Source organism: Stegostoma tigrinum, chromosome 34, assembly GCF_030684315.1.
Source record: "Stegostoma tigrinum isolate sSteTig4 chromosome 34, sSteTig4.hap1, whole genome shotgun sequence".
NCBI lineage: Eukaryota > Metazoa > Chordata > Chondrichthyes > Orectolobiformes > Stegostomatidae > Stegostoma > Stegostoma tigrinum.
The window spans coordinates 9848940-9862730 of NC_081387.1; the positions used below are offsets into that span (position 1 = coordinate 9848940).

The 13791-nt window shown below is 44.4% G+C and overlaps 1 protein-coding gene across 5 annotated transcripts in view; it reads left to right on the forward strand.

Annotated features, from left to right (window-relative positions):
• The window catches only part of LOC125467684 (netrin-G1-like), a 47750-nt gene that overhangs the window by 16347 nt on the left and 17612 nt on the right, over positions 1-13791 (forward strand). For 4 of the 5 annotated variants that reach the window (XM_048563841.1, XM_048563842.1, XM_048563840.1 and 1 more), the window contains one exon: positions 11602-12245. In XM_048563841.1, coding sequence (XP_048419798.1) covers positions 11602-12245 — 644 coding nt within the window. Of the gene's footprint in view, positions 1-7467; positions 7545-11601; positions 12246-13791 lie in introns of those variants that run through there. The other variant, XM_048563844.1, reaches the window with a different exon arrangement.

Sequence of the window (13791 nt, forward strand, 5' to 3'; positions counted from 1 at the left end):
GTGCATCATGTGATGTTGAACTCAGGCAATAGGCCACCAGTCTCTGTTTTCCTTTGGGAAGAATGTGACTGCAGGAAAAAGCAATCTTGACCTAAATATGTGGCTTTGGACAGGCACTCAGTATTGTATGGACTCTCTAAATCCCTGCCAGAGATAAACGTCCCTTGCTCGATGACCATTCAGACATTAAGAGATGTAATCCAGCATGTCACCAAACTAATGCTCTAGGCAAAATACTGAACAGGAAGTCGAAGCTAAAAAAAAACAACACATGCCGGTAATGGAACATAAAGTTCTGACATGCATGCTAGGAGTGAAAGATTTCTTCCATGATAGGACTGCTTCTCAGGCTCTTTGTACTCTGTGTTCACTTATTCAGTTCAAAAGCATTCAGTTTCTAAAGTAGCTGCTACTGGGTTCATGTACCCTATCTACCACATTACTCTGGCTTCTTCAATGGCAGCATCAACAGCTTTGCCTGCATCAGTAACTTCATTAAGCTGCTTCTCTACCTTGTTTGAGGAGATGTATTGTCGGTCCATTTCCACTTCTTGTTAAATTGCTACCCATAGTTGAGCTAAATTGTGCAGGCAGCAGAAAAAAATCCTGATTCTTGAGCCTCTGTCCAGCGAGTACTGGAATACTCCAGGCAACAGAAGCACATCCTCAGGAGACCAATCATTCAGTGGTGGCCCTGATGGATACATAGGCAGTATTGTACTACCGAATCTTCTAATGCACTCTGTCTCCCCATCATGCTTTAATCTCTCCTTGCCCTGATTTATGATTTCCCTTGACTCTCCTGCGCTTCATCCAAGCCCTCATCTAATCAGCCCATGCATAGACTTGTGGCACCTCTTGCCAACTTGCCTGTTCCTTCGTCCGCACACCTCATAGTGTCATACAGCACCAAACAGACATTCCGGTCCAACCAATCCCTGCTGAGCATAATCTCAAACTAAAATAGTTCCACCTGCCTTCACCTGGTCCATATGCCTTTAAACATTTCCTATTCATGTACTTATCCAAGTGTCTTTTAAACATTTTAATGGTGTCCATATCGACCACTTCCTCAGGATGTTCATTCCACATATGAACCACCCTCTGTGTAAAAAGAAATGTCCCTCATGTACATTTTAAACCTCTCTCCGCTCACCTTAAAAATGTGCCCTCTAATCTTGAAATCTCCCATTGAGGGAAAAGTCAATTACCATTAACTTTATCCCTACTGCTTATATGTTTATAAATCTTGATAAGGTCACCTTTCAACCTTTATGTTCCAGTGAAAAAAGTACCAGCCTATCCAGCCTTTCTCTTCAACACAAACCTTCCATACCAGGCAACATTGTGGTAAATCTCTTCTGGGCCCTCTCCAGCTTAACAATATCCTTATTATAACTGAGTGGCCAGAACTGGGCACAGTACTGCAAGAAGAGTCCTTCTTAAAGTTCTGTATAACCCCAACATGATTTCAAAAACTCCTATACTCAGAGGACAAAGCAATGAAGGGAAGTATACTATGGCTCCATTGCATCCTCTGTGCTCAAAATGCTACACGCACCTTTCCTTGGCCCTATATGGTAACTTTTCCCTATGCCTCCCAATGGCGGATCTCCTTCTGGCACGCCTAAACAACCATGCCTCAGGGCAGGGGGGTGAGGTTGAGAAAATTTAACGTTCACAGTGACCTCAGCCAATACAGGAATTGAACTCATGCTGCTGGCACCACTCTGCATTGCAAACCAGCCATCCAGATTGTTTGGGCTTGGATCTTCTGCAATGCCCTGCTCTGTGGGTGCAATTAGTTATCTTCCTGAAACCAGTGTAGAGAATGTCCACTATCTCCTTCCATTACCTGATTCGTCATCTCCTCAATTAAATTTAAATCAGGAACCAAATATGACTCCAAATATGCTGACTTGAATTCACACGTTTCCCAAGATGTCACTCATATGATGTCTCAGAAAAGTTTCCAACTCATTCCCAACAATGGAAGAAAAGCTTGTAGTTCTATGATTCAATTCCTCATTGTCCCCGGCCTGAAGTTAGGAATAACATTGATGGTAGTTCAGGTCCCTGGGATTTGGTTTAAGTCTTGGGAATTCCAAATATTCTCCTCTGAAACCTCTTGGAGTTGCTTGAGCCATAACTCAGTGAATTCTCTATGTGATGTGAGGCTCACTTGCAACAGGAGGATCATCAGTACTTCTGTAGAAACACAGTCTGACTTATACAGCTAAATCTCTGACAGCCAATTATTTCTGAATCCCAGCAGCAACTCTAAAAAATCCAAGTGAGTCGTGACAGATGATGAATGTTAATGTCGAGTTTCTGGGTTTCATCTTTAACATTAAGGCTTGCTTTTGCAACCTTACAATATCCCAAAGTGCGTCATTGCCAGTGAAATACTTTTCAAAATTCCGTCACTGTTGCAAGCGCAGTATCCAATTTCAGCAGAGTAAGATCCTCAACCAGGTGAGACAATAAACATTGATATCCCTTTCTTTACCACCTGGTTGTAGTGTCTTGCAACACTGAAAGCTGCCATTTGTTCCCATGCAGGCTTGTTTGAAAGAGCCATCCGGCTAGTCATAATCTGTTACCCTTTCCTCAATAGTCCGGCAATTGTTCTCCTTTGCAATTATATCTTTCCTATTGATGTAAGTGACTTTTCTTTGACCAATTTTGATTGGTTCCTCAGAGTCAGCACAGGTACAATGCCCTGAATAGTCTCTGTGTGTACTGCATGAGTTATCAATACTTTCCACTATCTTCAAGGAGTGTGTTTGAAACAGGATTGACAAATCAATGGGGTTTAGTTGGTCAAGCCAAACATTTGCTTTGTAATATTGCAGTCTTTCTTCAGTGACTAAATCTTAGACACTCATGTAGAGGGTCTGGAACAGACAGCAATAAGTGTGTTAAGTTTGGTGCCAGAGACTTTTCTCCTGTTAATCCTCACCCTGACCAAATTCTCACTCAATGACCACTGATCCAGTAAATTAGGCTGCACATTAAACTTTACAAGCCTCTTTATTCCTGTATCAGACCTCCCTCACTGCATTGTTCCCTCAGGGAATGTTCTGTTCACTTTAGCAGCTTAGAGGGAGAAGCTTTGAAGAATTATTTATTGGCTGATGTGACAATGACTGACTGACCCCAGACCCAGTCATCAGTGGTTGGATTTATTTATCGACCAGTTTGAATGATGAGGAGTCTCAGTTCCATCTCCTGTTATTCTGTTTCTCATTCTCTGTAATACCCACACGAAAATTTAATTATAAACACAGATAGAAAAAGACAGACAAGGTCGAGAGTTCAATCGAGATGCTTGCAGTGTGGTTCTGAGTTCTCCTGTGTCTCGAGAAATGTTATCCCTCTACATTTCATTGCTGTTTGTGGGATTGTGCTCTGCACAAGCTATAAGTGGTTCTGTACCTCTCTTTCTTTCATCCCTTTTCCACCTTTCTTGCTCACCAGAAATGCTTTCTCTTTTGTAGATGTTGTTGAGTTCTTGCTGGTATTGCATTCATCCCCTCCTCTCCAATAGCCTACTCAGCACTGGAATAGAAAAGGCACAGGGATTAAAGCAGTTGTTTTATTCCAGTTTAACAATGAGCCCATGGGTTATCTGACCACTTGCTCACAGTCATGAAGCTCAATGAGGCTGAGTCCTGAGGAGATTAGTTTGAGGTGAAGGCCGTTTATTCGAGGCACTTTATTAGAAATAGGTCACTCATTGAGTGGGGGAAGGGAATTAAATTAGAAGTGCAGCATCTAGTCAAAGGTGACTGTGCTTTATAAAGACTGACCTACAGAGCGTCCTGGCAATAATGTGGGATTCACACTACTGTTTGGAGGAGATTTACTGGAGATGTTCATTCTTTCTCTAATGTGCTTTCTGTTCACTGAATCCTCCGTCTGGTCTTCTCACGTCTGAAATGTTTGGATGCAAACACCAGGTGCAGAGTTCTGAGTTTCATTAACTTGTGCAAACATTCATCTCTGTCAGCTCACCTTCTTCATAATTAAATTCCAGAGCTTAGATTTCCATCGAGCTCCTTCACAAGACCTTGGCATCAAATTGCTCTTCCTTTAGGAAATCCAGTCTGTGGGATGTGGGAGTCATGGCAATTTATTCCCATGCCTTGCTACTGTGAGTAGATGATGCTGGGCCAGCTTCTTGAATCACTTGCTGAGTGTTTGGTGACATGTTTTACCACTTCAGAGGGTGTCCAAGTGTCAGCAGTCTTGTGTGGGGATGAAAACATGGAAAGAGAAAAAAAAGGATCAGGGACAGGCCATTTGAGCCTGCCTCATCATTCAATATTATCATGACTGATCATCTAACTTGCCACCTGGTCCCACTTTCTCCCCATACCCTTTGACCCTAAAACTCTAAGAACTATATCTAACTCCTTAAAAACATTCATTGTTTTGGTCTCAACTATTTTCTTTGGCAGAGAATTTCACAGGCTCACACCTCTTTGGGAGAAGACATTTTTCCTCATCTCAGTTCTAAATGGCTCAGTTCATATCCTTAGACTGTGACCCCCAGTTCTAGGCTCCTCAGTCATCAGGAACATTTTTTCTGCATTTAACCTGTCAAGTCCTATTAGAGTTTTATTGGTTTCTTTGGAATCCCTCTTCACTCCTCTAATCTCCAGTGAATATCATCCCAAGTTGTTCAGTCTCACCTCGTGCAAAGTCCTCCATCCCAGGAACTGGTATGGTCAACACTCCCTCTATAGCTTGTATATCCTTCCTCAGATAAAAGCCAAAACTGCACACTATTTTCCTGAGGTGGTCTCACTAAAGCCTTGTACAATTGCAGCAAGATATTCTTGCTCATGTCCTCTAATCCTCTCGCTATGAAGGCCGACATACCATTTGCCTTTTTCACCACCTGCTACAACATGCATGCAGCGACTGGTGTACAAGGACACCCAGGTCTCCTGGCTTTGGTGGCATGCATTGCCACTTCAGAGGCTAGTTGAGAATTAACAGCTATACTGGAGCAGCATATTGTTTGAGACAGGGTAGCAAATATGCCAAAGGCAGTGTCTAATGTAAAGTGACTGTCATCTTTCAGGAATAGTGTGCACAGGGCCCTGTCAATAATATGGATCACACTGCATATCCATCTCAAATCAGCAGGGACCAAGTGTCAGTCTGATGGATCTTCCAGTTGTAACCTGGGAAATCAAAGACTGCCAAAAACAGGTTTCCCTTCCTGAAGGACATTCATGTGCTAGTTGGAATTCCATTGCAATCTGATGTTTACCGCTTCCTGGAATTTTAAAATTGAGATCAAATTCTCAAACTGCCCACTGTGGGATTTGAACTCAGTTTCTCTGGATTCAGAGTATTAACTCTTCTGCTGCAGTCAATATTTCTTAGTCTGCAGTACCAAACGGGCTTGCACTTGTTTCAGCCAAACACAACAAGAGCTGTGACAAGTTGAACAGGCTTTAGTGATGGAGGGCTTCAAAATGATGAAGGGGTTTAATGAGGTGAATACAAGAAGAGGTATTCCCGATTGTGGGGGAGAACTATGTAAATAATGACACTTATTAATAAACCGAACAGGGAATCAGGAAGAAAAACAAATCCATGATAATAATGACAGTGAGGAACTCAGCAACGCATGGAGTCAATGAGGCTAATAAAAGTGAAGTTAACAAACAAAAATAAGGGAACAAATGATGGAGGAAAATTAAAGAAATCATACATCGATCGGATGAAACAGAAGGCTGGTGTGGTGAATAAACATCAATATACATTGGTTAAGCCAACTTGCCAGTTTGTGTGTTTTTAGGAACTCGACTTGATTGTAGGTACCAAATGGAGCGAGCATCTTGTGGCAGCTGCTGAGCATCAGTGAAACTGAAAATTTACACAGTGCTATAAAAAATAAACGTGCTTTTCGACAGCACGTTTCACAAGCACAGGCTGTGCGAAGTATTATATCGTAACGTCGCCATACTCCCAGGGTAAACAGGTTGACAAGCTGGATGAGCACAGCAGGCCAGGCAGCAATCAGAGGAGCAGGAAAGCTGACGTTTCAGGTCTGAAGAAGGGTCCAGACCCGAAACGTCAGCTTTCCTGCTCTTCTGATGTTGCCTGGCCTGCTGTGTCCATCCAGCTCCACACTTTGTTATCTCAGACTGCGTCTTCGGCAGTTCCTGCTATCTCATAGTCCCAGGGTTGCTCTCTCCTTTTGGAACACTCCGGGGAGTGCCTATTCCGAGTCTTTACATCGCTCGTCGATGTTTGACTACCCTCTAGTGTCACCACAGACCAAGGACCAGATGATACTGGTGTTATATGAGGCAGGTTGTTATCATCATTATCAGTGGGGCCCGTGCCCTGGCTTTGCTCACTTGTCACTGGAGAGCCGTCAAGTGTCAGTGACAGAGTGAGTCTTTATGTCATATACTGGCTCGATAACAACTTACTCCATGAAGGCAGTTGCATCAGATGTTTCCTCGCCAGTCTCAGTTCTTTTTGTCTCTGCCCAGCGCGTCGATAACTTTTGTTGTAGAAGGTTTGGGTGGTACTGCTTATCTCAACCGCAGGGTGGGCTGCCCTTACAGTGCCTTCTTCAACGTTATCTATGTCATCCAATACAGGGTGAGCCGGCATCTGTCAGACCGAACTCAGCTCCATGTATGTCTCTATGTCGCTGTCTCGATGTGGACCTGGACCGAGATGGACCTTGTTGCGGATGTTACGCATGTACAACCGAATGATTTATCACAGCTTGCCGCTGTGGACGATGCTGCGGGGAGTTTGTTTATCTGGGACGCTTCCCAACCGGACTGCTCCAGTGGAACTGGAGACTCATACAGTTTTTTTGAGTGTTGGTCTGTATCAACCACGGCCATCTCGTACTTTTTCTAGTCGTTTGGTCACCCAGCAGCCGGGACTGCTGGGCTTACCAGTGGGGCCAACGGGGAGGCACGACACACACTATGCGCCAAAAATACGTCAAAACGTCATAGTGGGCAACTAAGACAGCTTAAGACATACTATAAAACACTTGGCCTTAAGCTTGAGAGCCATACATTACGGAGAGAGATGGCTAGTGGTGAGTTGAGACCAAGGGTTACTTTGCAGCAGGCCGAGGAGAGATGTTGAGAAAGCGGGACCTTCATGGCAAGCTCAGAAAATAATATAGAGCTGCACCAGCACATGCCATCACTCCATCCCTATTCATCACTAGTCCTAATGCTACTTACGGGACATAGTTCCATTCACCTCCTCTTAATTCACGCCCCTGTGAATCACTTTGGGATATTTGCTGCTGTATAAATTAATTCGAACAAAGGACAAATTACTCGCTGCTTGGAAGTAACAAGATTCTGTGGGAGTGAACTTTACGGAGACAGTAACTTTCGTCTTTAATAATCTGGCTAATGAACATCATTAGCCGGGGGAATGAACCGTGCTGACAGTGTTAGTGAGAGCGACAGGATCTTAGTCACACGACACGTTGTAAATCCAAGATAACAGCACTTAAGCTCTGAAATAAACGTCAAGGGGTGAGTGGATTTGTTGCAGTAACAATGATTGATAAGACCCTGCATTTACACTCCACTGTGGCAGGAACAGTCTCTGAAATATATGATCCTTCATATTAAAATCTCTTCCTTTCCTGTGCTGACGCAGCCAGAACCCATTGAGTCCCTGGCTTGGTTGGGTCGTGATGTTAGATTCCTGGTTCAACAACTACTTGTGTTTATATTACACCGTCAACAGTAATTATACATTACCAAGGTACTTCACGAAGGATTAAATCAGACGAGAATTGACAACGACAAAAACAGAAGTTGCTGGAAGAGCTCAGCTGGTCTGGCAGCATCGGTGAAGTTAACGTTTCTGTTTCGGTGGCCCTTTCTCTGAATTACTGAGCTTTTCCAGCAACTTCTGTTAGTGCTTCTAATTTACGGCTTCCGCGGTTCTTTCGGGTTTTAGTAAAAAAAAATTGACAGCGAGCCACATCTTGGTACGGGTGATCCTGTCTTCTGTCAGGCGGATTTTTTTTGCCCATGAAGTGTGGCTGAAAGGAAGGGAACCGTTTCCTGATCCGAGTGCTGTGAGGAGGAGCCAGCAACTGCGGAGTGATTTGAAATGGGGCGAGACTCGAAAAGGCCAGAGTTGAAGGAAGACAATAATCTGGGACTATTGTCGACCTGGAAGAGTTTAGAGAGAGGCCAAACTGTTGAGGGACTGGGATTTGAACGCGAGGATGAGAATTTTGAAATTTTAGCTGTTGCTGTATTGGAGTCCGGGTCTAGGCCCGAAACCTCAGCTTTTGTGCTCCTGGAATGCTGCTGGGTTGCTGTGTTCATCCAGCTCCACACTTTGTTGTCTCTAACGTAGGCCAGCGAGCACTGGGTGGAGAAATGGCACTCGGTGGGAGCAAGGTTGGAGAGAGCATAGATTTGTGAGAGCGTAGTTGTGCAACGAGATGAAGGTTACAGAGGGAGGGAGATCGATAAGCAGACATCTGAAATAGCCCGGAGGTGAAACTGCCGCAGAAAGAACGAGACATCTTATTGCAAATTGTGCCCTGATTAGGGATTGAGGATGAGAGATAATGCAAGGGATTGGTAGAGTGAGATTTCCCTCTGTGCCTCTATTCATTCCTACGGTGATTTTCCACTGAACTCCCAACAGTGACTAACACTCGTGAATCCTAGCTGGTGGAAGAGCAGGTGTAGGACTGGGACATGGAGCTGTTAATGATGTATCGAGGATACAACGATTCAGGAGCACTTAACATCTGCACTGTTCAATTATTCATTTATTCTCCACACAGCTTTTGGGTTCTGTTACTAATATTCACTTAATTTGACTTACATAAAGGACTAAAAATATTTTCCACAATCTGCAGCTTAATTTCCTTAGTCAATACTGTGACAATTATAGATTAATTGTTCTCGATTCTCTGCGTGTTACTACGCTCAGTCTTCAGCTCACACATTAGTTTGTTTAATTGCCACAAGCATCCACTTTAAAACAGATTTCACTCGAACATAGTCAAGAGGTGGAATCGTTTTCGAGAAGTCATTGGGCTTTATTCAATATTGCTGAATTCAGGTAGCGCCGCGGTATGCCCAGTCAGAAGGCCTCACTGCAGCAACTCTCCCAAATCTGTGCTCCCATCAATAACGCATGACGGCTGCAATCTGTATCGAGTTCGCGATTCACCGCAGCAATCCATCAGAAATCTTTTATCAGCACATAAACTTTACTCCTTCCACCACCAGCTCACGGTGGCTTTAGGTGTGCCGCATGTATGGGATTCATTGCAGCAACTCACCAAGGCTCAGCTAACAACATGTTCCAAATACACTCGCTTCATAAACTAGAAGACTCAGAGAAGGCTGGGAGTTTAATTTCGATAAATGTGAGGTGCTACATTTTGGTAGGGGAGAACTTACACACTTAATGGTAAGGCCCAGGGGAGTGTTGCTGAACAAAGAGACCTTGCAGTGCAGGCTCATAGTTCCTAGGAAGTGGAGTCACAGGTAGACATGATAGTGATAAAGGCGTTTGGTGTGCTTGCCTTTATTGAGTATGGGAGTTGGGAGGTCATGTCACGGATTTACAGGACACTGGTTAGGCCACTTTTGGAATACTGCATTTAATTCTGGTCTCCTTGCTGTAGGAAATATATTGTTAAATAGAAAAGATTTACAAGGATGCTGCCAGGGTTGGACGGTTTGAGCTATAGGGAGAGGCTGAATAGGCTGGGGCTATATAAAAATCAAAAGAACTGCAGATGCTGCAAATCAGGAACAAAAACAAAGTTGCTGGAAAAGCTCAGCAGATCTGGCAGCATCTGTGGAGGAGAAAACAGAGCTAACATTTCGGGTCTGGTGACCCTTCCTCAGAACACCAGTTCCTGCAACTTTGTTTTTGTAGGCTGGGTCTATGTTCTCTGGAGCAACAGATGCTGAGGGCGGAACCCTATAGAAGGTCATAAAATTATCAAGGGTTTGGATAGGTGAAAAAAAATACATATGCTGGAGATCACGATGAGTCAGACAGCTCAATAGATGGACAGCAACCTAATGTTATGATTCTAGATGTCTCATCATCAGAGCTGATGATGCTTTGATGAAGGGTCATCTAGATTCAAAATGTTAGCTTGCTCTCTCTCTACGGGTGCTATCCAACCCACTGAGATCTCTAACATTTGTTGTTTTCAGAGCAGATTCGAACATCTGCATTAATTTGCTCCTGCATGTGGATAGGGTGAATATTAAAGACCATTTGCCCAGGGTCAGATAGTCCAAAATTAGAGTGCATCGGTTTAAGGTGAGAGAAGAAAGATTTAAAAGGGACCCGAGGGTCATTTTTGTCACACAGAGGTAGTTGTGTGTTTGGAATGAACTGCCAGATGAAGTTTTGGAGGCTGGTACAATTACAACATTTAAAAGGTATCTGGATGTGCATCCGAATAGGTTTGGAGGGAATGGGCCAAATGCTGGAAGATGGGACGAGATTAATTTATGACATCTGATTTATGATATTGGCATGGATGGATTGGACCAAAGTGTTTGTTTCTGTGCTGTACATCTCTGTGACTATAACTCTGAGCTTATCAACAGCAACACCATTGCTTCCATGTCTCTCTTTAAGACACACACCAACCTGATTTACAATCACAAAACTCAGCGGATTATATCACCCAGAATGTGGTCATTCAACCCTTTTCACTCATGCAAGTCCTTTGGAAGATCTACCTAGTCCTCGCCCCCCCCCCCCTGTTGTTTTCCCACAATTCAGCAGCCGACCCTAAGAATAGCATTTGTTTTCCAAATCCTATTTTGTTTTATAATCCATGGATGTAAAAATTTTGGTGATTTGAAGCTATTTTTAGTTGGATAACAAACATCATTCTTCAGCACAACAGTGATATAATTATCCTGCTGTCTAACTGCCCAATACAGTGCAGCGTGATGGAGCACTGACAGACTTATGAAAACCTTCTCCTGGAGATAATTGGACTGTGAGGATATTCCTACGTTGCATGTCAGCGCAGAGGGTGGAATACTCCATATGTAACCAGTGCTGTACCTGAAATGGCAATGTTTGATGGAGTCTGTATAGAGATAGTTTTACTTTCAGCTTAAATGAGTAGATGGAGCTTGCTCTGTATCTAACCCTGTGCTAAACCCGTCCTGTAATAATTTAATAGGGATATTGTACAACGGGATTTACTCTGTATCTAACCTGGTGCTGTACCTGCTTTGGGAGTATTTGACAGAGACAGTGCAGAGGGAGCTTTATTTTTGTATCTGATTTGGTGCTGTGCCTGCCCTGACATACTTGAAAGGAAAGTATGGGGGAAGGTTTACTCTGCATTTGTCCGAGGGGTATTTGATAGGGATAGTGCAGATGATGCTTTACACAGTATCTAACACTCTGCTGAGCTCATCCTCAAAATATTTCATGGAGGCAATATAGACAGAGCTTTACTCTGTATTTAACCCCACATTGTACCTGCCCTGGGAGTATTTGATGGGGACAATGTAGAGGTAGCTTTACTCTGTATCTAACCAGTGTTGTTGCCCTCTCTGCTTCCAGGAGAACCCGTACATGTGCAACAATGAGTGTGATGCTCACACACCTGAGCTGGCCCACCCTCCTGAGCTGATGCTGGATGATGAAGGCAGGATACCCACCAGCTTTTGGCAAAGTGTGTCCTGGAGGAGTTTCCCCAGGCCCCTGGTGGTCAACATCACCCTCTCCTGGGGGAAGAGCATTGAATTGACCGAGGACATCATCATCACCTTCGAATCAGGACGGCCAGAGCAGATGGTCCTGGAGAAGTCTCTGGACCATGGGCGGAGCTGGCAGCCCTATCAGTTCTATGCAGCCGACTGCCTCAACTCCTTCGGGATGGAGCCAAGGAAGGCTCGGGATCTGAGGCCGGCCTCGGTGCTGGACATCATCTGCACGGAGGAGTACTCCAGGGGCTACGTGTGGAAGATGGACAAGACGGTCCGCTTCGAGATCCAGGAGCGCCTGGCCCTGTTCGGGGGGCCCCGCCTTGGGGACATGGCCTCATTGTACGGCCAACTGGACACCACCAAGGAACTGAGAGACTTCTTCACCCTGACCGACCTGCGGGTCAGGCTGCTGCGGCCGGCTACTGGACCCACCAGCGTCGACCCCAACAATCTCTCCAAGTACTTCTACGCCATCTCCAACTTGGACATCCGTGGCCGGTGAGTGCTCTAAAACCCTTTCTAGGCAGGGTCACAGCCCACTCTTCAATCCAGGGAGCACAGGGTCACAGGACCAGTAGAGTATCAACATCTGGAGGGGAACGAGCAAGGAGGGCATCTGAGTGATACTATTGAGGGGCACCATGAAAGGAAACATCTGGAAGTGCCATCAGGGTCAACATCAGGGTTATCATTAGGGCCAATGTCTGGTTCGCACATTTGGGAGAAAATATATCAGGCCACAACCAGGAGAACATTTGGGAGCACCATGACAATTGGGGTTCATCATTAGAGTTAATTCCTGGGGAACATAATTGAGGGGCACCAACGCAGAACATCTGAAGTGTACTGTTTGACTCAATCATATATCTGCATTGTGGCTAACATCTGGATTAATGTTATCTGTGCAAATGTCGGGTTCATTTTATCTGTACGAACACCTGGGTTTACTCTATCTGCATTAACATCTGGGTTCATATTGTCACGCCAACATCGAGATTTATGCTATCCATGCTAACATTTAGAATCACTCTGTGCGTGCTAACATCTGGATTCATTCTATCTGTTCCACAATCTGGCTTCATGCGCTCTATGTGCACATCTAAATTTATGCTTTCTGCTAACATTCAGATTCACTCTGTCTGTCCTGAGATATTCTCACTCTCTGGGAGATTCTCTGAAGGTGGGAGCACCTTGCTGCTTCTGCTCAGAGTCACTGATATGAGTTTCTGGTAACTGGCAAGATTGTGTGGAGATAGGTTGGGATCCCTTACAGCCGCTGCCCATTCAGCGCTGTCAGCTGCCCATGCCAATTGTGAAGCCTTTGCTGAGTGTTTGAGTGACAGCCACACAGAGCAGCTCTGTGACATCTCCTCTTCCCCCTGCTGATGAGCTTGGCTGTGATCTTTTACAGTTCTGTTGACCTGGATCACCTTGAGAATGTGATTTTGTGTTCAGTGAGAAACAAGGCAATCTCTAACCCATTCTTTTCTACACTGCAACTCTGTGTTGCACCAGGATTTAGAGAATACAACAGCACAGAAAAGTGGTCATTCAATCCATTCTATCTGTGCAGTCTCTTTGAGCGAGCTCACAAAATTTTTCACTTGCCCCTGTCTCTGCTCAGTGTTCTTATTTACCTAATTCTCTTTTGAAATATGTTTTTACTTCAGTCTCCCTCTCCCTTCAGGCTGCAGAGTCCAGATCTCAACAATTCCCTGCATGATAAAGAATCTCCTCACCTTCCCCTTTGTTTCTTGAATCCATTATCTTCAATATGTATTATTCACCTGGTTACTGATCTTGGTGTCACCAGAAAGAGTTTCTCCTTACTTACCCTGTCAAAACTGCTGATGATTTTTTAATTATTCCAACTGACCACTTCTCTTGTCCTCAATCTCTGTTCAGTTTCGATCACTGAACTCTCATTCACCCATCACACAATCTCCAGAATTTGGAACCATTAGCTGGATGAGCAGGTGAGGCCTGAACCAAGAAGGCAGCATTACCTGGTGGAATAGCTGAAAGGGTACTACTACAGGCAGTT